Here is a 26,368-nt window from a genome sequence, read left to right as displayed (position 1 = left end):
TAATCTGACAGTTAACAGAGAATTCCAACAGAAAAAAATTTGTAAGTGCTAGAGATGAAAACATACTTCTGGCCACATGCTGGGGAAAGAGCGCCCAACTAAAGCAGAAACAGGACAGAGCCTCAGTTCAAAAACTCCATTCGTTATTTCACCAAGATGACAGTGCATTCTAAGCAGAGGCATCGCTAATCATTCAGACCTGCTTTGTGGGCTGAGTGTTGTGCTGAGTGGCTGAGGCGGCACATGCTCGCCTGTCCTCTTGCTGCCTAGCCCTGAGAAGCGACGAGGACACGGTGGTGCCAGGGGAAGGTGACTTTTTTTGCTAACTCTCCATAGTGCATCAGTTCACTTGGAAGAAGGCACCTTTCGGGAATGAATCCCAAATGAACACAATTCTTATTTCTTCCTCTCTCTGGATGACTACACCCTTAACCCCACGCTCCTGTGGCTATGACATGAAAACATGCATTTGGACAACTGAGTTGCTTGGAAGAGTAATTTTGTGTTCACACAAAGGACAGGCTCATCTCCTGCACTGACGTTACCTGTAAACATAGTTTTTTCATTCTTGAAAACACCGATTGAAACGGAGTATAGGAAGTTTCCACTGACTGGATATCACTCCCTCTAAATTCTGCATAGTTTTTCCCCAAATATCGCACCTTGTAGCTGTGATAAAGAAAATCTGGCAAATGCTGTCATATGGGAGGAAGTATCTGTTATTTACTGATACCACTGAGTGAACCTTCAAAAAAATCTTCTCCCTCAATGATTATTTCTTATCAGACCACAAAAGATTTAGGAGTGGGAATTCTCAACCAATCCAGGAGATCTTGAGGATGTCGATCAAGATAGTCTGGGTTGTTTTGCCTTAAAGACAGTTAGATTACTTAGTAACATTGTTCTTGGCATTAGATGCACTGGCTTGAGATTCCAGCCATGCTGACCATTGCTTCTCCGGAGGTCCAAAACTGAGTCTAGCATGCAAGCTTCAGTAGTTCTGGAGCCCTGCAGGACATGGAATCTTCCTGTACCAGGGATCAAACCTGTGCACTTAATGTTCTTCTTCTATAAAATGAGGCTCTAATGACTTAGGTTACATGCTTGCTTTTAATATTAAATTAAATACATTAAATAAGTTGTAAAGTATCCAGTACAATTGAACAAATAGTATGTAATGCTATTATAAGTGATTATAACTATCTGAAAAATCTGAGATAATTTTTTCCATCATGAAATGATGATTGTATTATATTTGAAGATATCAGAGAAAATACTAAAAGTGACTGTAGTACACACGCATGTGTAAATATAATCCCCACAGTCTGTTGTCATGACTTAAATATTTTGAACTTCAGGTGGGACTATTTTCTCTCCATGCAAAAGTTAGTATTTTCAAGACACATTCTATAGGCACTTAAACTGCAGACAATCTAGAAAAACAGGAATTCTGGAACTAAATCCCAGCCAATATCTAGCTGCCAGGCATCCACTTCAGAGGAACACCTTACATGCCAGTATGGTCACTGAAAATGAAAAATTAATAAAGGAAGTGTTTTCCCTTCCTCAGCCCTTCAGTTCATTTTTGTATCTTCCATCCAGGTTTTCTGCATTTCTCCCAATCTATAATGACGTTTATGGAGAAGGCAATGGCACCCCAGTCCAGTATTCTTGCCTGGAAAATCCCATGGACGGAGGAGCCTGGTGGGTTGCATGCAGTCCATGGGGTGGCTAAGAGTCGGACACGACTGAGCGACTTCACTTTCACTTTTCACTTTTATGCATTGGAGAGGGAAATGGCAACCCACTCCAGCGTTCTTGCCTAGAGAATCCCAGGGATGGGGGAGCCTGGTGGGCTGTCGTCTACGGGGTCGCACAAAGTCGGACACGACTGAAGCGACTTAGCGGCAGCACAATGATGTTTAAACTATGCATCTCCATGCATTTGTTTTGGCGTATCATTAAAGCGTACACATTGAAACAGTATCTCCAAAGCACAAAACCCACAAGGAATCATCTGAGGAATTTCCATCTCAGCCTCCTTCCTTTATAGAAATGGAAACATTTTCATCTAATAATATACCTAAGCCAATATGGTCCACACAACCATCATAGGCCAGTTGTCCTAATGGCACAACTCTCGAAATTATCAGAGTCAAAAATATGCAAGACACCTAGAACCTGAAGAGATGTTCTCTTTTGAACTTTAATTCCATGAAAACATGGCAACGGACTTTCAACGTTAAATATAATTTCCCACAGAACTACCTTCCTCCTTTGCTAAAACTGCTCCAATTGATTCAGGTCCTGAAAATGTGACTGGATGCTATTTATAAAAAGACATTAAATTCATCTTTTTCTCTTGTTCTGAAAGATATTAGCTTCCCCCACCTCCATTTCAATCCCTGGCAAGAGCCACTCAAATCAAGGATGGCCATAAAGGTGTCTGGAATAGAGTGGTGGGATTTGACCCAACTGTGGATGAAAGATTATTAAATTCAACTCTTCAGGAAATACCTTGATTATCTATGACATACAGTCATATGTCTTTTTTGTTTGGGAGTCACAGAGTGGGGACTAAATGTTGATGATCAAAGGCAGGAACTAGACAGAATGCCTAGCAGCCCAGCACTTTGTTACAGGAACAATACCTGAAGGTATTCCTTGCTCAAATTCTTCTGCTCTTCCTCAAGGCATAAACACGTGCCATCTATTGGAAATTGGTCATTAAAGGGAAAAAAAAAAAAAGCTAGTGTTCTTTTGGAAGTGAAGAAGTCTGATTATATGATGCTCATTAGCAGAAAAGAAAAGCTTTAAGGGACAAATTATGTTCTCCAGTGGTATTTGGAAACTTGCAAGAATCACCAGGATTCTGAGAAGATTGGACCTACAGAACTTTCTGAAATAAAGGGAATGTTCTGTATACTCTCTAATAGGTGCACTTGAAATATGGCTAGCCTGACTGAGGAACTGAATCTTGCAGCTTAAATTATATTTCAATAATTAATTTAAAATGTAAATAGCCATATATAACTAGTGACTACTATATCAAACTGATTGCAAGTTTAGAGCCATTGCTGAGTTACCAAGAACCTTTATACAAAGAGTGTTTTATTTTCTCAAAAACTGTTTGACAAGGAAACAGGTCTCAAACATGTGTATTAATATTTATGACTATGCGACTGCAAAATCAGGGTGAATTAAACATAAATGCACCGTCTCTACTAGGTGAAACCACATCAATCTATTTGATCTATGGGCTTTTCCACGTCTCTTATGGCCTTATAGAGAAAGAATTAAAAGGACAGAATTGCTTGCCTAGTTTGCAGTCAGTGTGTTCCTGCGTTATAGTATCTGAAAATCATAAGAAAAACCAGAATGAAGAATGAAAAACAACAACAGCAACAACTAGGCATATTTAATAGAGAGGGAAGGATTAAAGGACAGTGACCTTCCAGTCCTACTACTGTTCAAAACAGGAGGTCCATGTGCCAACAATCAGATAAAGTGGAAAGTTGATAAATTTTAAGATGTGTTTTGCCCTCACAATAAAATGCAACCACAGGACCCAAGACTTCTGAAGCTCAAGGGCCTTTAAACATAACCATTCCAAACTCTCTCCTGCAGATAAATAAATAATCTGAAGTCCAGAGAAGAGAAGCTCTCAGTGTCCCTGAGATAATAGCCAATCTCAGTAGCCCCAGATCTCCCAGCTTGAGTTCTCCCGACTATGACCTTCACACTCATTTTGCTCAACACAGACTGAGCCTTGAGCAGAGAAGGGGCATCATCACCTCTACTCCAACAAGCCCCAGCCTCCAGAGAACAGAAACTGATGTCTGAGCCACACTTCTGTGCTTGACACAAAAGTTCCCTTCGGTGACATAGCATTCCTAACAAACCACGCAATGTGCACAATTTACCAAACAAATGTCTTAAGAAATTGCTTTATATGAGGACAGCTTTTCAGTTTAATGTGAACTGTGCTATAAAAATGGTCTGTGCTTCCAGGAGAGGTGGGTTCAACAGACACAGTTCGAAGTTTCTAAAGCAAAAGACCACTCATTTTAAACATAGTGAGATAGAAGCAAACAATTATTGAAAGAAGCAAAACCAAACAAGCAACCTTCTTTTAGAGCCAGAACTTAGATATTACCTGGCTCAAAAAACTCTGATTTTATAAGTGAAAAAAACCTGAGAGGGCACATTTTATAGGACTTATCTCAAATCACCCAGGTAGTAAGTAAAAGAATTGGGTCTTAGAGGCCAAACTTCTGTCTCCAGGTTTGGAGTTTTTGTTATTCTAGAAACCACAGTAAGATCAATGTCTTGACACCAGAAAAAGAAAGAAAAGGGTTATTATCCTATATATGTTATTGTTGTTTTTAAATGTCTGTTATTTTTAATCAGAGTTGTAGCTGACATAACATGCTCCATGTTTTGTATATAACCACATGGATTACTAATGGAATGAAGAAAATTGTGTTTCAGGAGCTACGTAACAGATCAGGGAATAAATACACTTTACAGCCTAAATTTTATCAACTTTCCTGGTCCACAGATAATCTTCTATAGATAAATGCCACTATTGTTGATAAGAGCAAGAGATAAATGACACTGCACATTTGAAATGCCATGTACTTTGAACTGTATACTGCATTCTTATAAATGAATCCACAAGAGGAAGAGAAAATGCTAAATAAACACAGTGAAGGGGCTTACATTCTCGTGTTGCTGGTCTTGTTGATGATGACCGATTTCCCTGTTTGGTCCACGTTGTGATCCAGCCCAAAGTAAGCGGCCACGCGGTGGACAAGCATCCTCTGGTAGGATGACATCTGAGGAAACTTTTTATAATGATTACTGGAAAGGAACACAAGAAACAGCACTATCAGCATCTTCGTTTCTGGCCCGTAGTACATTTGAGAGATACACACACAAAACCGTTTCTTTTTCATCCGAACCATTAAGCTTATTTCATTCCTGGCATCACTCAATGTTCTCATTTCCAGACCAATTTTCCACTTATAGATGTATTGATTAAAGTACAATAAGTGTTTTTGTTTTAGAGTTGTGCATTTCTCAGACCACAGGGAACTCAATGTTTGCTGGAAAGTATATTCTGTTTTAGTCCAGGAGAGCTTATCCACAGAGCCAGGCGCAGCCACAATGACACGACATAATAGGGGACTGCAGATGTCTATCTGGAGATGTCACTACGCGGTTGACACTGAAAGCAGCACAATTATTTCCAGGCATAACTGACTACAGCCAGCTGGAGCCCATTAAAAAACGATAATAAAAACGAAAAGGGTCGCTTCTTGTTACTGCTACTCAATGCTAATCAGTGGTCTCCTGTTTATAGCCATTTTGTCCGGAATTTAACAAGCAGGAATACACATGGTCCAAGCAACAATTCCCATCAGCACATAGCTCCTAACTCCAACAGCATCTCTATTTAATGAGTCAGCAAACATATTAAATAATGTTTTATCTACCCCTAAATCTTTCCAGAATGAGTGATTAAACCCATACAGCAAACCAAGACACATCAGATTCATTAACCGGCACTGCGATTCAACATACTTGTCACCAATGAAATCAATAATTTCCTGCTCCATTTTCAGGAGTATCATCCTGTCTCTGCAAAATAAATGTGAAAATGAAAAGGCTTTATGGACTGTCCATTCTTAAAGACTTAACAGTTTCATTTACATGTATGGAAAAGATTGTTTAAATATACATAGCTACAAATCAGCATCTAACTCTTCTCTGAAATGTGATGTCGAACTATCTGTGATTCCATTCTCCTTAAGGTGATTCCTCATCTGTTAAGTATGTTCTGCTATTGAAACCTTTGTAGTTTTTAATGTTAACTAAGACATGCAAGGTATTAGGCCCATAAAACACACCAAGTAAATTGTATATTTTAAATTAATAGGAAACTTTAACAAAGCTAAGCCCAAATTGTTGGTTCAATAGCTGCCCTGAAGCATATTTGACATTGCTTCTCATTCTCTATATTTTCCCCCTTAATAAGTATCTCTTTGTGACCAGAAAAGCAGAACTTGTAAACTATAATTTATTCACTGGACAAGTACCCAGGAATTAAGACTAGCTAAAAACATAAACATGAAAACTATTAGCAGAAAAGAGAAAATACAAGAGACAGTTTAAGACATCAGAGATGGACTTGGCCTTCTATAGCTTCCCTCTTAGAAGTGTTTGTATGAATGACTTCATTGTAACATTCTACTTGACTCCCCTAAAAACAGGGTTTACTTAATGATTTACCTGGAATTATTCTTTAATGTGTTAATCAGAAACTCATGTAAATCTATGCCTGTAGAATCCGTATATTCTTGGCTGCAATCTGAAACAAACAGCAGGATGGAGTTATGAGAAACAGCAGGGGGAGGTGGGCTGAAAAGGGTTTTCCCAGCCTTTCCCTTTTCCTTTACGCTCAGGCAAACTTTAGGTGAATCTACGGGTGTTAGAGGCACATGTTACGAAACTAACAACCTGGCAACATTAAATCAGGATGAAAATTAGATTCGGGGATTAAGAACATCCAGTAGATTTCCAGTGTGGAAAGACCTAGCTGTCATAGGAGAGGAAGTGGGCACGGTCTGGGTGGGTGGGTGGGCGGAGTCAGATGTCATGAGTTCATTTTGGGCTGTCAATCAGCAAGGGCATGACCTCTCCATGGCAGTGATGGGTACTCCCAACCCACAGACAGAAGGCTCAAGAGCTTGAGATACCATGGAACACTCTTTCTCTTAAAACGGAGAAGGCAAAAACTGAATGCTCTGTTGTAAAACTGTCTAAATATTAACTGATACAAAATATAGGAGGGCATTAAATATTTCCAAGTCTTTCAAGTCTTTTGATGCTGTCTAAAGCTTAATTTCTAAAGCCATCTTAGGAGGCTGTACTTGTTTACTCTCGGATACAGCTTGGTTTTTAGCTGTTCAGCAGCTGAGACAATCGCTACCAGCAGATCTGTGGTTCTGGAGCATATGCGAAGTAGGTGTCATCTCTCAGCTGATCAATGCCTTATACTGCCTCAGGTATTTAAAAACATTAGTCTATTGCCAATTTGTTTATTCATGGAATTCTTCATATCAACTTAATTTTGTTTTTACTTTTGCTTTCTTTTTTTTTTGTTTATTTGTTTTACTTTTGTATAATTATATGTAAGGCAACAAGTTGAAAAGTCTGGATTGTGGCTTTGGGGTTTTATAAGGAATGACTTTTGGGGAAGAAATTTTTCCTGAAGTAGAAGTGTGTATATTTTACATGAGACATGATGGGGCAGTATATGGGTTGCAGAGACCAAATTCATTTAGTTCAGATAAAATGTTAATATGTGTTCCATTGGCATGGACATATACATCTGCGCTCTGGGGACACCACTTACCACTGATCAACTGAGAATTGCCAATCCACTATCTGTCTTTTAAGATAAGCATGAAACTTAAAAGATATAAAACTGGGTACCATTACTGTTCATCAATTCAAATTAACTGGACTAATAAATCTGAATTAAGAACAGATTTATATTCACTCCCTTGTGCAAACTTCTCAAAAATAGATCCAAATGAATATCCAAAGAAATATGTGATCCAAAAATAATCTTTTTAGATACACAAAAATGACACCATGAACAGAAAAAAATCAAGTTCACATCATCTTTTACACACACACACACACACATACACATATAAAATTTTATGCAAATTTTGGTGGGAGGTGATATTTGTGTAAAGTCTAGAATGTATTCTGTGACTAGTTATGTATAAACTGAGTAAGTTAAGGAAACATTTTTCACATTCACCTTTTGATAACATTCTGATCTTGGGTTTTTCAGAGGTTTTATCTTTGTTTTTATCCTTTTCTTTTTCTCTTTCAGAGTCATCTTTCCTAGATTTATCCTCCTCTTGCAGGCTGGGAAAACTGGAAAGCTGTAAATGAATTGATTCCTGTTGGGGAAAAAATATAATAATTTAGGGCCAGATTTAAGAATCTCTGTCTGGTTTCCATTTTGCATAGAGATTATTAAGAACAGGAAAATGAAAGCCAGGTACAGATTTTTTTTTCTTAAATGGTAAAAAAATTATACCTGTCAGAAAAATAATTGCTCTTTAAGATGAATTAACTTTGGAGGTCAATGGAAAGTCATGAGAAGTAGCTAGCACTAAAACTTTGCCTTGTGAATATTAACCGCAAGCAAGCTAAATTCCTGTAGATCACAACTCTTATTTTCTCTATAGGTTTATTTTTAAACACTTAGGAAAAATTTCTTTGTCAATAAGTTTGCATCACAGCTACGATCATGTCTTAAAAATTAACATAAAAAAGAGGCTTCTGCAAGTTCTTTTATATAATTCCTTGAACGGAAAAAATTGGCACAAGCACAGACAGACAGATATTACATGAATCATAATTACAGAAAAAAAACAGACATAAATAAAGGCTATAATAGCCCATTTACAATTAAAATTTTGTTTCAGAGCCACATAAATACTGATTTCTATCACTATGAAAAATAAAAATACAGAATTGAAGGAATCCTAGATATGGATTATCCTATGTTGCTTACAAAAGCTATTAATAAAGCATTAAAACTTACAATAAGCACTGCCTTTTGGAAAAGGTAGAAAATAGGACTCTGTTTTCCATCAATTAAATATAAATATTTAATATTATTTTACTCCTAGTATCAGTGAATCCTTTCAAGATGTTAAGAGTCTCTTGAACTAATGCTTGGTTGACCATTTACAGTATTTGGACTGGATCCACTTTTGTATTCATTGATTTTGTACTGAAACAGATCATTTCATATGAACTCATATATCAGCCATTTGGATGATAGTATGTTCACTGTTTTGAAGAAGAATGAGCCAAATTATGTTTTTCAGTTTTATGAAAAAACTATGCTATGATTAAAACTATGACAAATGAGCCAACATTAAGCCCACTGGTTCTTATGTAAGAGATCATCTAATGGGAAAACTTTCTTCCACTGGCGACATTAACATTTATGATGTAGGGGAAAAAATATTCCCAATGACTAAGAGTGTTTCCCACTGAAAATTAAACTAAGACTTTTCTACATGTGACTAAACTGATGTCTCTACATCCTCAAATTATGGCCAATCTGGGATTCTTAATGGTTCTTGGTAAACCTAGCTGATCTGACAAGCAGAAAACCAAAGTCTTCCAATGGCAAGTTTCTTTTTGGGGAGGGGCTCTATTGTGTATTCTGGGCTGGAATAAAAAGTCACCATGGTTGGAAAGCTGCATGATACAGAGGATGCATTAAAACACATTCTCATGGTAAATAGTTATCTTAGCCGGGTTTCCTGATATCCACATGTTTATCCTGGGGATGGACATATACAAACTATCCTGGGGATGGCCATATACGAAACTGAGTGAATCTGATGATAAGGTCTTTTATCACAGCACTTGGGACAGAAATGTCTTAGTCTGCAAAGATTCAGGCAGACTTTGGTGTTACAGTTTGCTTCCACTTGCTAAGGAAAAAGCTGGAACATTTTTGCTCTGAGTGGGGAACAATCGATTCGACAGTGGGTCAGGAGAGGAAAGCGAGGGTCCCAGGTCAGGAAGTGATCTCATTACTTCTTCAAAACCGATTGATCCATCCAGCCTCGGCAAGTTTAAATCTAAAATCAAAGAGGCTTGGAAATATGAATGCAACAGCAGAGGCTAAAGGACATTATTTATTTTTTTTTTAAATGTACAAATTCCTGCCACGTGTTGATAAACACTATACTCAGAAAAACACCTGCCTTTTCTACACGTTATGGTGTTGAAAGAACACACGAAGTGCTATAGAGTTGGTAAAAAACAATCTGTTCTTTTTTAATATTTTTATTGATATGCTCAATAATAAAATACAAGTGTTAAATACATCAGTACAGGATAACTTTATCTCCAACAACAGGAAAAGAATGATTCAAGTTGCAGCAATACACTGATAGGTAAAGAGTATAACATTAGAAAAGAAAACACTTCCTTTAACTTAAGGACAGACTGAACCATCTGCTATGGGTCTGAGATCAAGTAATACAGGTAGCAAGAGTTTTTTCCCACACAGGAAAATGAAGGCAGTTTTCCAAATACTGTGAATACACACACATTGGGGGAGCCATACAGTCCGTATGCCGTACACTTCGGCCAGTGTTGTCAGGGATTCAGTTCCCACATGCTGTTAAGTGCCGGTGGTACCTAATGCAGGCATTGGATACAAGCTCAAAGGTCTGCTTCTTTATTCTCTAAAAGAACAGCATGGCCACTTGCTTATATGTGTGTGTGTGGGGGTAAGGGGTGGGCCCTGCTCCCACTGCCTCAGCCAGTCCCAAGGAAGGTTTGCAAGTTCTAATTTCGACAAAGCTAGTCTCAGTTACTCAGCATGGGGCCAGCAGGAGCAAAGTACCATTTGCCTCTTATTTCTCTGCTCCAATTGCAAGGAGTAACCTAGTCTTAGGTCCAGGGTGGGCACAATGATACAGATGATCACTTGAAAAAAAATCTCCTCCCAGTACCTCATCAAATAGGATTAAAAAAATCAGATGAAATCTATAAAGGCTGTGTTCTTCTGCCTGGCATTCGGAGTAGGGGACCACTGGGGCATTATTTCTCCCAGAGTCTGTCATTCTGCAGAATTAACATGTATTGTGTGCATTACATCACAAGCCATCCATCCACATTGAATGATATAAGCTGTGATATTCACCTCATTCCCCCTTTTGAATCTCCATACAAAAAAGAAGCACAAATAAAATGCTGAACAAAAGCCACACGTTTCTCAGAGCCCAAGGAAAAGAAAACTTGTATAAAACATAGTGATGGCTACTGAAAGCTAGCCCGCCCTTGGCGTACGACATGGGTGGCAGGTTGAGGAAATGAGGCTGGGGGAAAAAAAATACTCTAAGGATGAAATCTACAAGGAATTTATTTTTGGTCCTTTGAAAGAAAGTGCTCTCAACGCTCTCTGTATCCAAGAGGAAATTTTTGAGAATTTTAATGAAATTATAAAGAGAAAAGCAAAACATAGCCCCCAAAATAATGCTAACTTAATTTTTCCTCCTCTGAGTTCAGATCAATCATTTTACTTTTGTCCTGACTGCTCTCAGCCTCTGATAAAACAAGGAAAAATTTTAACAGCAAGACCATTTTTCTAAAAGCGAATATGATGCCTGAAAGGCAAACAAAAATAAATACCATGTGAAGAGTTTTGTTGGAAGTTGAATTTTTAGAGCTGAACAGCCTTGCTGTAAGGAGCAAAAACTAGGTGTAAGGATGTGCAGCAAAGTGTTAATAATATTAACTTAAATTCACATTCATCTCAGATTTATTTCTGGACCATTTTCCCAGTAGTGAGAAATCTCCACCAAAGGCCCTAAAAGTATGTCTCCAAAGCTCAATGCACCTTATTCAGTATTTCTGAAACTTCATAAGAGCCAAAATTTGTGTTTTTATAGGCAAGTGCATTTTGGGGAGGTAAGACTCTCCACTAAGGGAGGAGACATGGTACTTAGGACTGTATTTGGTTCAGTCTGATCAAGAGAGAGCCTTTGAGGAATAACAGCACGACCGTGCTTACATTTTACGTTTTAATCTAAATTCTTTTGAATTCCTTTCCATGTGCAGTGTTCAGAGGGTCTGGAAAAAAAACAAATGTAATACTTTGAGACTGTTCAACTAATTTAGGGTGTCTCAGAAACGGGGGAGGAAGCTGGACTTTGTCCTTCTTCAACTAATTTGTGCTCCCCCCAAAACACTGTTTAATGCCAAATGAATCCTCATGCACACAAAGTGGATCCCATTCACCCATGACCGGTAAAGACAGGGCATATACCTGGTCCTGAAGACTTTCCCCTCCTGGTCTGGCCGAGGACTCTTCACAGACAGCAAGGCTGCGAGTCAATTTACCTTTTCCTGCTCCTGACTGGGGAGGCAAAAGAAATGGAAAGGAAAGGAAAATAAAGAAAAAAAAAAACCAAAAAAACAACCAGGAAATAAACTCAGGCTGTCAAACCATCTCCACCTTCTCTGAACATTCCCAAATCGAAAATTTTAAAAGCCAGCTTCAAATCTATAGCTCAGGGCTGTCTACACTGGTTCCAAGTTTTGGACCCCTGGGCTGATGGGAACAAAGCGTCTACTTTGGCTCAAAGCATCAGATCTGTGTTGACGGTGATGCAGGTGGAGGAGAGTATGGAAGAATACATTTAAAGAAAACTCTTAGCAAACTGCCCATCGCACTGAGAACATACAAAGAATGTACAAGCAAGGAAGAAAAGACAACACAGATGGATTTCTACTAAAACTGGATTTGAAAGTGATCTGACTGAGAAAATATGTTAAAAGTTGAAGACTGTATCCTAAACATCAGAACCTGTTTACTTCAAGGCAGAAACTAATCGGACATACAAAAAAATTTTCCCCAAATTTGATTTAAAATGAAAAAAATGAGCAGCGATTCATTTGTAAAGCACTGTCAAATTTGCCAGGATCAAATACATATACACTGCAGCTATGTAAATGCTTTAATTAAAAAGCACACAGAGCAAGAAAGAAAGAGCAGTGCCAACACGACCACATTAAACACAGGCAGCATGGGTGCAGCCAAGATCTACATACAACCCTGTGCCTCCTTGGCAAATCCTCTACCCCTATGTGACATATGGATATCAGGTCAACACAGAACTGCAGAACCCTACCTTGGATTTTCTTCTCTCTTGGTTCTGAGCCGCCAGCCGCCTCTGTATGTTAGAAACAAAATCAAACAAACAAACAAACAGTCAACCAACAACCAGGAGAGGGAAGTGGGGGGAGACAGAGAGAGAAAAAGATGTCACTAGAGTTGAAAAATCAATAACAACAGCAATCAGGCACTATAACCATTGGGGAGGAGGACTCCTGCCCTTGCTCACCGAAAACTTTTGACGATTTGGCTTTTCTCCTTCCCTCCTTACAGAAGCTCATGCATGCTTAGTCGCTCCACTGTGTCTGACTCTTTGTGACCCTATGAACTGTAGCCTGCCAGGCTCCTCTGTTCACGCGATTCTCCAGGCAAGAATACTGGAAAGGGTTGCTATTTCCTTCTTCAGGGGATCTTCCCGAACCGAGGATTGAACCAGTGTTTCTTACATCTCCTGCACTGGCAGGCAGGTTCTTTACTATCTGAGCCACCAGGGAAGCCCCACAGAAGCTTCTTGGGGAAGGCAAAGGCTGGCCTTGAGGTCATTTGGCCATTATGCCATTATCTGCCTTTGTGCATTTATGAAATAAAAACAGTTAACACTTTTGTAGTTTGGTTCAAAGAAAATCAATACAGGTTATTTACAAGTCTAGTTTGTTTTCCTTCTACCAAATCTCCTTCTCTCATAAATCCTGACCACTTAAACATACCACTTGTTGAGTACTCTGAATCACCCCCAAACTGCCCCCTGCCTCTTCCAGGGCATTCTCTCTTCCTGGCTGGGAATTCTAAGCTTTTCCGCTGATAAGAATCGATGCTTAGCCTGCGCAAGAAGGTCAACGGAGCTCATGTCTTTGATGTTTCTTGGTCTGTCATGAGCTGGCCCTTCCTCTTTTCATGGAATACAAATCTATTTTTAAAACTCAGCTAGTATAAAGCTGCCTCAGGAGAAGCCCTCCACAAACTCCTTGAGGTGGTCTGGAAATTAATATGGAGAAGCTGTGGGAAAATTCAGTCATTAAATATGTTGTCTATATATATATACTATTTCAAAGGGCATTTTGACCAGAATGTACTGTTTAGTCAGAAAAAACGACTAATAAATGGGAAAAGAGAATATTTGCTTTATGAATTTTCTATTCATTTTACTTGGGATTCCCAGGTGACTCAGTGATAAAGAATCTGCCTGCCAATGCAGGGGGGAGATGTGGGTTCAATCTCTGGGTCAGGAAGATCCCCTGGAGGAGGAAATGGCAACCCACTCCAGTATTCTTGCCTGGAAGATCCCATGGGCAGAGGAACCTGGGGGGCTCTGGTCAATGGGGTCGCAAAGAGTTGGACATGATTATACATGTTCATTTTACTAGTCAAACTCTTTACAAGCAAGAAGACAGACAAACAAACCTTCAGAGTATCTTCAAAATGAAAGAAAGGGGTGCACACAGCAGTATGACAAATGGGATTTCTCCAGGCTCACCTGTAATTCCAGTTTCTCCTCCTCGTCCAGACTTTCAGATTTAATCACACCATTCTCCGGAGTGGCCGTCTCCTGCTCAGGCCCACCTTCCTCCACTATGGTCTGACTCAGGTCTCCTGGCTCAGACATTCTCCCAGATGCAAATTAAAATCACAAGGTTTGACACCCTATAAGGTGAAGACATCAGAAAGTCAAGTCAGCGCAGGGTGAAGTCTTGACCATTATGGTTGAGATACTGGATTCTTCTCTTTGTTCTCAAAATCAAATGAGCAACTCCAGCCTCCCTGCCAATTGCACCCAAAGAGAATAAAACAAGACCAAATCAAGGACCCCAGACAAACACCAAGAGGCAGGTTTGGTCACTCAATCCACGACCCTTGACACACACATACACACGCTCCTATCAATACACCTTGCTGTCAGGGTGGATCAATACATCTTAAACTGAGACACCCAAGTCCCACACACCTCCCGGTTCCTATGCTCCACTCCAAAATGGAAGCAGAAGAAAAAGAGAGTATTTCCCCAACTCTTCCTCCGCTTCCGAGTTGGGAGGTGGTACCTGTTCTGCAGCATCTCTAAGATGACTCACAAATGATTTGCAAGTTTCAACCATAGACATACCTTCCTGGGTCTAAGGGATTCAGTACACTCTACAGGGGGAGAAATCAACGTAAGAGGTAATAATTCAGAATACATACAGGATCCCAATCTGGCAATAAACCATCAGGGACTTGAGACTTCAAACTGACAGAGATACTATTAAAAGCAGAAGCTCTCCCCCAGCCCGTCAGTGGCTGGTGCTGTGGAGATCCTTCAGAAGTAACTCTCAGGCAGGGAGCTCCAATGAAGTTATCACAACTGAACTCTGATGCTCCAGGCTCATAAGAGATGACTACATAGATGCTAGAAATGACTTTTCTAAGTATAAGCCTGTTATTAGTATTTTTTTTCTCCCTACCTCCATAAAGCCCCTGACACTTCCCCTTCTGATGTGCTGTCAAATGAGGCTCATGAATAATTCAGCTTTTACTTCCTCCCCAGTTGTTTTTTTTTTTTTTTAAGAAAGAAAAAAGGAGAAAAAGGAAGGAAAGGGGAAAAAAAGAGGAAAGAAAGAAGGAAATAAAAAAAGGACAGGAAAAAAGAAGAAAGGAAGGAAGGAAAAAAGAAAAAATAAAAGACAGAAAGACCTTGTAGCCTAGAAAGTCACTTCTTTCACAAAAATTCCAAAGTAATGACTGCCCTGTTCCCAGTCATTACAACAGTAATTATTAATGGACATATCAGTGTCTTGATATGTTTATCTGGGAGTGTTTAATTACCGTATACTAATTCAGTAACTTTATTTCCAAGTGGACATAGGAAGCATGAGAAAAATCTAATAACACAGTAATTTCTGTTGCAAATATGCTAAGACCTACCATGATAGGACAGATGGTATCTAATGATACTGTTAAAAAAACACAGGCTCACTTGGCAAAGGATTGTGGGGATGGAAAAGGAAAAGTTTTCATCAGGGATGATGGAGTTTGCGAGGGGCCAGTGAGCAAGGCTCAGAGGTTTGAGGAGGTTTGAGGATATTCCCTTCAGTGTACCCGACAGATCTCTCATATTTCAGTGACACAGGGGAGAGATGCAGTTAACCAAATAAAAAGTTCTGTTTCCCAAAGCAAACAGTTTGTTTCTCAACGTACTGAGTCGGGGGAGGAGACAGGACTTCTGTTGCCCTAACTTTTTTCCTGGAGCATTTCAATCAAAAACAGATTGTGACCAGATTTTTTTAAAAAAATGAAAACTAATACAATTATGTAAAGTTTAAAAATAAAATAAAATTAAAAAAAATGAAATGCACAAACTGGGCTCTAATTTTACAAACTCTGAGCCAGCTGAATCCCTTATACAGATGCTGTCTGTTTGGGTGGCCTTTCAGGAACTGTTCCATGCAAACATGCACATTTCCAGACTGAGGAAAACATACAGATGAAGTGACAGCCATCCGATGACAGCTCTTTACCTTTCGTGCAGGAGTCCGGCTGCCGGTCTTGGCAACTTAGGAGCGGCTTCTGTCCTTCTTCGCTGGGAAAATCCACACGTGGGATCAGAGACAACGGGAGTCCCATGTCCCCATTAACAGTTCAAAACGCCCATCTCCATGTGATTCCCTTACACGGTCTGACACATGGTCCACCTGAAAAAAGACGAAAAGTCAACAGTAACGATAATAGCAATAATCATGGTAGGGGCAAAGGATTCAACAAACAAGACTGGGTTCCTAACACTGATGACCGGCCTCCAGCAAACCCCGTTCACGGCTTGATCCACTCCACCTGTCCCAAGCTGCCTGCTTCTTCTCTAATGAAGGCTCCAGCCGGCTGTTCAAGTCAGAGCGGCACCCACGCAACGAGCTAAAATTAACAATTGCATTATGCACCGAAGATTACTCACTTCAATTTTAACCTTTTTTAGTGAAATCTCGCACTTTATATTAAAAAAAAAAAAAAAAACAACAAGCTTGTGTGTTTGCCTCCATGACAATCCAGATCACCTATGAGCAAAAAAGTCTTGCCTCCTTTTTTTAATCCCAGCCTTTGTCTTAATTATAGATCAATATAATCTCCAGAGTACTGTTTTTTTTTGGTGACTCTTTTCTTTAGGAAAGCTATCCTAAGAAAGCACGTTGAACGATTTTTGACTTAATGAGGCATTAGCTGTAAAAGTGAAAAAAAAATACAAAGAAAGGAAAAAGAAAACTTTCATAATGGTATTGTTGAGAGAGCTCTTTCTTTCCCTCCACGGACAGTTCAGGAAGAATTCCTAATATTCTCGTCGCTGGGTGAACACCATCCATCCATCCCCCGCCCTCCCCATGAGGACTGCTACCACCAGCTGGGTATTCTGTTTGACAGTGAAGCAATCCTGCCAGAGGGATTCAACAGACTTGCAAACTTTTGAACCTGTTGAAAACAATCCCTGCTAGAACGTGCACTTTCCTTTTCTCGCAACTCCTCCAGGAGCAGCAGCGAAGACAGCCTGAATGCAAACAGAGAAGGATTCCTAATACCATTTGCCCAACCCAAGCTGTATCTCTCTCCCAGCACTGCAACTCTACCCTGGCGCACATCTGCTGAGTACAACAGCCTGCACACGTGTTCTGCCACAGACCCGACTTTGAAAACGCTCAGTGCATCTCAGTTATTTACTCTGAAGTTTAGAAACCCTCCCTGCCCACCCCTCGCTCCCCCTCCCAAGCCGCCAGGAGCACAGCTGGCTCCTCATCAGGTTTTACTGCAGCTTGATGAACAGCCTATTGGGTTATGACTCCATTTGTTGTGTGAGAGGAAAACAACTGTTGAAAATTCAATCGTTTCTACAGTCAATCCTTTCCAGCTTGATTGACGCCTTTATTAAAATGGCTGTAGAAAGTGTTTCTTGTGTTTTTAAAAATTATATAACTATTTTTTAAGGACATACTGGCGAAGGAAATAAGAAGTTAGGATCGAAATGCATTGGTCATCGACAGTAATTTTAATTTTTCAATTTTGACCAGTTTTGCGTCCTAAACACTTGATATTAAATAGAAGTCAACATGCCTTAAAATTAGGATATATTTAAACAACGGGCTACATATCTAATATGTCTTAAAACAGAGGCACCTGTGATGGATGGATTTACCAAATGCTTTCTGGCTTCTGGTTTCCTTTTGTCAAAGAGAATGAAGTTATCAATGATCACTGCAGCCTTCCCGTCTCCTTTTTCTGATGCTCCTATTTGCACAGTGGGGTTAATCCAGCCGGTGAAGTGCTCCTGCGGTTTTCAGATCTAAGCCTTAGATGCCTTATTCCAGCCCCAGTAGGTGGATGCAAGATATAATTCTTTCCACGAAGAAAGAACAAACTGATATTCACGTAACCATCTCAGAGCGTGAACAGCCTGGATATATAGTGTGTGCGTAATTACCAGGACACGTTTGGAAATAGCACTGTGCTCTAAAGCCAGCGAGGTATTATTCTTGCATTCCTGAATCATAAAGTCATCATCCACCAAGATAAAAGGGAATATGGGCATATGGGAACGAGCAGAGAGGAACATATGGATCACAAATATTTTTGTAACTGATTAAAATTGTTCTCTTTGCTAAGAAAGTGTTGCCAGGAAATCAACCCTAGTCCAGCTTTCTGTTCCCCTAACTAACCCGACTCTTCCTCTGTCGTTTAATCTTCACTTGTTACGATTTCTCCCATTTTACACAGAGAGGCAAAACCATGTCTAACAAATATATTTTATCCAACATTTGGTTAATGGATATTCTGGCCAAGTGTCAAGTGTTATGTGGTTGTGGTATGGGGGAGGGAGAAAAAGAGGAGACACTCAACAAATGCACAAAATAAAAGTTACTGCAGTTCTTTCAGTTACAAGATTTTAACCATAGATTAGGAGGTGATATTGAGCAAAGGCAGGCAATGAACAAGCTATAGGAAACTGATCAATAACACTAGCAGCTATTTACAATGAGGACAATAATGACCATTTCACATTCTATTCATGTGGTTTCTTATTTTTTTGGCTGACTTTAGAGTCGGACACGACTGAAGTGACTTAGCAGCAGTAGCAGCAGGGTTGCAAATAGTAGCAGCTGGGTTTGTGGGGATGAGAAAGAGAGGGAGAGAGAAGTACAATGCAAAAGACCAAATATTCTGTCTTTCATCATCACCAACAAAATAGGTGTGTCCTCATCGTCTATGTGTGTGTGCATGTTACATATATTAATCGCTGGGCTGTTGGGTGGAGAAATAAAGCTTGAGGTTTGATTCCAATTCTAGCAGTGATTTATTTCTCAGAGGATATCTAAAATGGGACATCAAATTCTATTTGCAAGCTGGGAGAGCCACTTTATTAGTCACTTTTGTCACAGCCCTTCTACTCAAAATCAGCAGAGGATGACTCATCCCAAAACACTATAGGTGCTTTATGATGAAACAACATAATCAAGATTTCCTTATGTGAACAATTGAGATGGTTCTCGCTTCTACACCATTCCTTCTTGTTTTAGCTGGTCACAGTTCTGCAAATGTAAGCTGCTGGCGAACTGTGATATTAGTCATCTGTCAATTGGCTGCAGAAGGTATTTAAACGCTGCAACCCCTTAGCAACCAAAGACACATCCTAGTCTCAAAGCAGTTATTCTGTTGAAGTTTTAAAAAAAATAGTTTGAAGGTTTAAGTTTAAAGACTTAAAAAGAGAGAAAAGTAATTGACATGTAATCCTTTTAGAAATGAGAGCCACCATGGCATCAAGGCATGAACAGAAGGTACAGATTAATACCTTCAGTGAGCTTGAATATTTCCCCAGGTAACAGAAAGATGTCAATAAGAAAATTTCACATAAGTTTACTTTCCCAAAGAAAACGTTCTCCTTCAATATACACGTATAAGAAACACTCAACCAGGAGTTCTATCCTTTCATTAAACTCCTTTTGGTCAACTCCATGCACAAGCATTCTGTAAGATTCTTGAACCACCCATGCAAATGCCAAAATAACCAGACAACTGTTTTGGAGGAAGAACCTAGGAGGAGATTTAAGAAGAGGAATTTTCATACTAGGGGTTTAAGGGTAGAATTATTTTACATGAATATTCTTATTTCAACTTGGATAGCTAGGCAGTTTATAAATATACAGTAACTCATGAAGAACAGCACTTTTTCTTTCTTATTACAGCAAACTGGACACAAACATTTCTTCATCAACATTTATCAGGCTTCTAATAATGGAAATAACTGATGTCAAAGCTTTGGACATAAGAACAGTACCACAAAAATCATAAGTGCCTTTAAAAATAAGAGGGGTCGGATCTCAATAAAAACATTCCAAGGAAAAAAAAAACCAATGTTTCAATTCTTCACTTTCCTAAAAAGTGTTCACGGAATCTCTACCATGTGCAAGGATGTGCTAATACAATCTCAAAAGGAAAAATCTTTTTTTTTTTTAAAGAATATAATAAAAGCTAAATAATTCTTATGGATCCACATGAAAAAATTTAAACAATTTTATTTTCATCATCCTCTTTTTGATTAGTCATCAACTGGAAGATAAACATGTATTCTGTTTTTATAATTCTTAAATGTTTTCCCAGTGTATTTCAAAAGAAGAAAGGCATAAACTTGGGAGAAGGAAATAATGTACAGGGTCCCATAATAAATATTTGGATATCCCCACAGAGTGAACTAGTTGATAAAATTAATAAAGCAAAATGTAGCAGAGACTGACATAAGATTCTACATTTGGGTTCAAAAAAATAGTTGCATAATTTTGAATTTTTAGTTTAGACAAGAGAAGACTTAGGGAGGACAAAATAGCTATTTTCTTATGCTATTTTAAAACATTCAGAGAACAAGGAATTGGTCTTACTTGGTATTCAAAAGTTAGCACTAGGAAACACACACACACACACACACACACAAAACAACCTACCTTTTTAAACACAGAACTACCATATGACCCAGTAATTCAACTCCTAAAAAAAAAAAAAAAAACAAACCCAGAAAGCTAAGACTAGAACACCAATGTTCATGGCAGCATTATTCAGAATGGCCGAAAGGTATCCATCAGTGGATGAATGGATAACCTCAATGTGGTATACAGACGATGGAATATTATTCTGTCTTAAAAAGGAATGAAATTGACATGTTGCAATATGGATGGACTTTGAAAATATTATTCTTAGTAAATGAGTCAGACATGGAGAACAAATGTGGTGTGATTCCGCTTACACAAGGTGCCTAGAACAGGCAAATTCATGGAGACAGAAAATAGAGCAGAGACTATCAGGAGCTGGAGGGAAGGAAAGAAGGGGTTACTGTTTAACTGGTACAGAGCTTTTGTCGGGGATGATGGGGAAGTTGTGAGTATAGATGTGATGGTTTCACTGTTTAATGCCACTGAATTGTACACTTAGGAGCAACTAAAATTATAAAATATTATGTATATGTCATCAGGAAAGAACTTAAAAAACTCTTTTATTCTTTTTAAATATGATTTAAAAGGAAACAAATCAACATACATACAAACAGACCAAAGGCAGAAAATGACAGTACAACAGAGGAAGTGGCCTTCTACTTTACAAAACTGCTTCTGGGGTACTGATAACACTGATATATGTAAAGACAAGTGTGGTGGATGTAACCTGCCTTGGTGTGTGCTGATTCAAATAGGTACCCAATAAAGACCATCCTCCTCCTCCTCATGGTCATCTTAGCAGTCTTCTCTTTGGCAAGACAAGCTTTGTTATTTAACCATCCAATGTGGACGCTGCAGGGATGAAAGGATAGGCTGTGATGATGTTCAGTCTCTTCCACTGCATCTCTACTAGAATCAAGGTGTGTTTGGCCAATGTGTCTTCATCCACAAAAGGCAACAGAAACTACTTCTAACTGCAAGACAACCCCGGGTGCATCTCACTGCAACACAAACATCCACTGTCAATCACCTGGATGAGAGGGCTGGAGGTAGCTGCTCTGTCACATCACTGACTCAGTATTTTGCATACTTTTTTATAAAATTGCAGATAAGGAGAGTTTTTTGACCAACATAAATGGCACAGAGCACAAGGCCAGTGGCCCTGCTGCCACGTTAGACTGAGAAAGCATTGAGGGTCACTTCAGTTTGACTGGGCGACCCCTGGGACCACTCCCAGGATTTTAAAATAGTCTCAAAGTTTCATAAGCCATGCAGGGTAATCACCACCTTATGTTTCCTGCCTCAATCTGTTAATTGTCTAGGCATGACTTATCTATATACAAGGTGGTGTCACCAACCTCCAATCATGTGCAAACTCAAAGAAAATGTACAAGTACTCAGAGAACCACAGCCTTGCCAAGAACCTTGAAATCAGCCAGTCTAGCTGATACTAAATGCAGTGTCTTGGAGAAGATCCATAACCAGATAGTGGCAGAGCTGGGTCAAAAACACTTGTCATTTAGACTGAGGATCAGAGCTCTTCTTAAAACCACATGTTCCTATAGTGACTGGGGCTTTATTAGAAATATAGACAAAGTGAATCTAATCTGTTCCGTTAATTTCCAGGATATTTCAAGAGACACATTTCTTCCCCTGAACCACTATCTTCTTCCACTAGCCAGTGTATCTTCATATACTGCAGAGGGTCTGCATGAATAGTCTGCCTGATAATGGCACGTGTCTTTCTTGATTTTATCCCTAATGTTTTATGGACACATGGACCTCTAGACATCATGCCTGGTCTTGTTCTTTGAAACCCCCAAAAGCCTATAAGTCACAGTCATCAGAACGACCTCAAGTTATAGGCTAACCATCTGCCCAATTTCCTCCTTCACTTCTACAGCTCATGGTACCTTCTTTCTAGAGGCCATACAGGAATCAGATGCCTGCAAGATTCCCAGATAAAGTGTACTCACATTTTTTAAAATGTGGAATAATGTATTTGAATCTACTGGGGCCAGAACACATTTAATATTTAGAAATGAATGTCTTCCTAATCTTTAAGCAAAGAACCGGAATCTTAGACTTGGGAAGTTGTTTTTTCTTCTGAGTGTAACTAAAGCAAATTTTCTGGGAACATGAGTAACACTGCTGGGATCTTATAGCTAACAATGCCATGTAACTCTGGTTTCTTAATAGATCTTCCAGGAATTCTACCACATTACACACTTACCCTAAATATTTCCCTCAATATCACTGCTCCATAATCTCCTGGGACAAACAAAACTATTTTAGGGAAGGGAGGGGGGATGATCAATTGAAATGATATGTTTGCTTGAACGTTATTAATCTCACAGATGTTAGAACTTCTCTATTCTCAATTTAGTTCAATAAAGTATTTTAAAATGTCCTCTTTCAGTGGATCTGGATGCCAAGGATATATAATTCATTATTTATGTCCATTTATGTATACTGGTGGGGAAGTGGTACAGAATTCGCCTGCCAATGTAAGAGATGCAGGTTTGATCCCTGGGTCGGGAAGAGCCCCTGGAGAAGGATCTCCAATACTGGAGTGGCAACCCACTTCAGTATTCTTGTCTGGAAAATTCCATGGACAGAGGAGCCTGGTGGGCTGCAGTCCACAGAGTTGCAAAGAGTTGGATGCAGCTAAGCACACACACGTATACTGGAGACATCTTGTAATGGGATGAGGATATATCACGAAATGCAGATTTTCAACTGTGGCTTAAAGAATTCAAAGTTATACAAATTCATCATGAAGAGGAAAAGCCCTTCAAAAAAAGGCTAGGGATAAATATTAATTTTATTCAGCACATCTGACTGAACACTTTTGTCTTTTATTTCTATAAGAAGCAGAAGTAGAATCTGTCATTTCAAAAAGAATGAAACTTAACAAATGTGACGCAGTTATAGGTGCCAGAATGTGAGCTGTTTGGGCTATTAAAACCTTTCTTGCAGAAAAGAAGAAAAGAATAGACACTTAGGGAAAATGAGAAAAAGCAAAAATAAGTGGATAAATTATTATTCTGTTAGATTTTTGAAATGGTGATAAAGTTCGTGTTCTGTCCATTTATAATTTGGGAAAAATAAGAGGCTTTCACGGACACAATGTCTTTATTTTCCCTTATGTCAGTGGATAATGTGTGGTGCCATAGCCTGTGAATATTTCAAGCCTTAAGGTTGCTTTTTCAGAATTATTACTAGCTAATACCGTCAGTACATCTAATCAAAAGCAATCGATGTAGAAGTTTAAATTACCCACCCATGACCTCAGTTCTGCCTCCGCCCACCCCCGCACGACGGCAGAAGAATGGAAAGATTCTCCACGGGAGCAAAGGAATTAAAGGATGCTTCATCTCAAATAAAAAGCTAAAAGGTGGGCCTAAAGGTCTGTGAGTGCAGGAAGTGACTTCTACACCCATGAGGCAGGGAGAAAGGCAGGAGAGAGGTTTACTAGAAATGGATATCTGCCGCTGCCATCTCAAGAAGAGCGGGGGGATTTCAAGAGACACAGGAACAAAAGAGTTTTAATTCTGTTGGGCGGATCTGGGCTACAAATTGAGTGTTAATATACTGATAGCAAATGGAAATTCACTCCAGGATTCCTGCCTGGGAAACCCCGTGGACAGAGGAGCCTGGCAGGCTACAGTTCATGGGGTCACCAAGAGACAGACATGACTTAGCAGCTAAACCACCACCACATACTGACAACAAGCTCTTTCCACAAGATCCAACAATCACACCATTAAATGCTTTTATTATTTACCTCCACATGGGTGATTCTGGAGCATTTTCCATAGATTATTACACTTTATCCTCGTCTCAACTGCACTATTCATTGCTAGCCTCCAGTGAGTAAGACAATCGGTTGCCTACTCACCCTGTCTCTTTAGTGAGAGGGCAGCTGGCTGTTGGCTCCGTCCATCACTGAAATCCCCAGGTCTTAGAATCTCAGATGAGTCACCCTTTAACAAGGCTCAATGTTCTAACTAAGTAGTAAGAGTCATTCTCCCCCTACTGTTACATAAACTACACAATGGCTGAGATTTTTGCCTGGCTAGTCTACTTCTGTACTAATTCCAGTGCTGAGAACAGCCCCTGAAACAGAGTAGGACCTGCCGACTCAGTGAATGAAAAAGGGCTCCAAGTTCTACCTGAATTCTGATCAGTGATGGCTGGGTCACTGTTTTTCTGCTTCTTCCATCTAAAAAAGCCAGGCAGGTACCCACTCAGAGACCTATTAACCAGTGTGTAAGGTTAAAGGAAAACACTCAACAGTGGCTAAAAGGGCAAAATCATGGCATGCTTTTGGACGGGTGATTCTCAAGAGGGCTTTGGTCTGACCGAGCTCTGTGTGTCTGTGATAATGGGCCAGGCCATTCACAGACAGCACCTGCCTTTGGGGGGCCTTTTGGATAGGATGCTAGAGAAAGGAAAGAGATGATGCTTGTCCCAGGGGAGCTACCAACCCAATGAGAGAGCTCAGCAGACAGAGGGATTTGAGAGCAAAGCCATCCCCTCCAGATGACTAACGCGTACAACACCAACAATGCAGGTAGCCGCCAGGGTCGTAAGAGTTGGACGTGGCTTAGTGACTAAACAACATACATAAAAGAGAGAACTAACAAGAACCTACGTTATACCTAGCACAGGGAACTCTACTCAATCCTCTGTAATAGCCTCTATGGGAAAACAATTTAAAAAAGAGTAGACATATGTATGACTGAATCACTTTGCTGTATACCTGAAACTAACACAACACTGCAGCTCAACCATACGCCAAAAAAGAAAAAAAGAAAGATAAAAGGAAAATGCGGACCCCTGACCTGAAGATCCACATGGAGGTGAGTTTTTTCAGGGCCTTGACAGTATGAGTTTTCCTGAGAAAGTGACTGCATCCATTAAATATATGATTTATCACAATTAAACTGGCCAGACAGTTAGGCCTTGCTCACATTTACAGACTAAAAACAAATAGAGAAGTAGTGTCCCATTCCTTTGAAACTCTGCTTTTTTGGTCGTTACATCGAGTTTAATGGACTCTCATCCAGTGCTCACTTCATCGGGCCCCTCACCTGTGTCATCAGGCCCCTGACCTTTGTCATCAGGCCCCTGACCTATGTCATCATGTCTTTCAGATGACATACCCCCCACCCCCCAAGGTGCAATGCTGCTCAGCCCACAAAGAGAAGGATAATATACCTACAGATTCCTGGCCATCTCTGCTTCATCTTGAATGCAGGGACCCTTTTCCTCTCTTTTGTTTTTCCTCTTTCTCTATGCTGCCCGTACAGTGGGACACAAAATTACACACTCACGCCCCTGCGGACTCAGCCATGAAAATAAAAAGCCACTGTACTGAGGTCAACAACTACGCGAAAGAACACAAGCATTCAATAAATGACTCCTTTGATCCTCAGACTTCCTGGGAGCAGATGCACTTGGAATGCGGGATACATGAGTTCACTTGACATCAGCATGTTTTGGGTATTGGCTAGCAATACAGTGTTGGAGTTTTTCCTCCCCACAGTGAAATCTCTAGAAAGACCATTTAAACTGTAGATGTGGGAGAGTAAGGAACAACAAAATCATCATGGGGTGCTCAGGAATGCAATGGAGGAAAAAAGCCTGCGTGAGAGACCTCAAGCGCTGCAGAAAGTGATGGGAAAACCTAACGTCTCCA

At 39.7% G+C, this 26,368-nt stretch overlaps 1 protein-coding gene across 21 annotated transcripts in view; it reads right to left on the bottom strand.

Annotated features, from left to right (window-relative positions):
• The window catches only part of ARPP21 (cAMP regulated phosphoprotein 21), a 165,353-nt gene that overhangs the window by 101,852 nt on the left and 37,133 nt on the right, over nt 1–26,368 (bottom strand). For 17 of the 21 annotated variants that reach the window (XR_008705975.1, XR_008705973.1, XR_008705974.1 and 14 more), the window contains exons 2-9: nt 16,225–16,398; nt 14,211–14,377; nt 12,753–12,794; nt 11,888–11,977; nt 7,838–7,982; nt 6,295–6,373; nt 5,587–5,643; nt 4,723–4,863 (exon numbers count right to left, since the gene is read on the bottom strand). Coding sequence is in view for 18 of the 21 variants with exons in the window: in XM_055557344.1 (XP_055413319.1) it covers nt 4,723–4,863; nt 5,587–5,643; nt 6,295–6,373; nt 7,838–7,982; nt 11,888–11,977; nt 12,753–12,794; nt 14,211–14,339 (683 nt within the window). In the remaining 3 variants the exon portion in view is untranslated. Of the gene's footprint in view, nt 1–4,722; nt 4,864–5,586; nt 5,644–6,294; nt 6,374–7,837; nt 7,983–9,879; nt 11,692–11,887; nt 11,978–12,752; nt 12,795–14,210; nt 14,378–16,224; nt 16,399–16,487; nt 16,605–17,863; nt 20,707–26,368 lie in introns of those variants that run through there. The other 4 variants (XM_055557339.1, XM_055557338.1, XM_055557337.1 and 1 more) reach the window with 4 other exon arrangements.

Source organism: Bubalus kerabau, chromosome 20 (genome assembly GCF_029407905.1).
Source record: "Bubalus kerabau isolate K-KA32 ecotype Philippines breed swamp buffalo chromosome 20, PCC_UOA_SB_1v2, whole genome shotgun sequence".
Taxonomy (NCBI): domain Eukaryota; kingdom Metazoa; phylum Chordata; class Mammalia; order Artiodactyla; family Bovidae; genus Bubalus; species Bubalus kerabau.
Note: the sequence above shows the minus strand (reverse complement) of the source record. Positions and strands in the feature narration are given on the sequence as shown.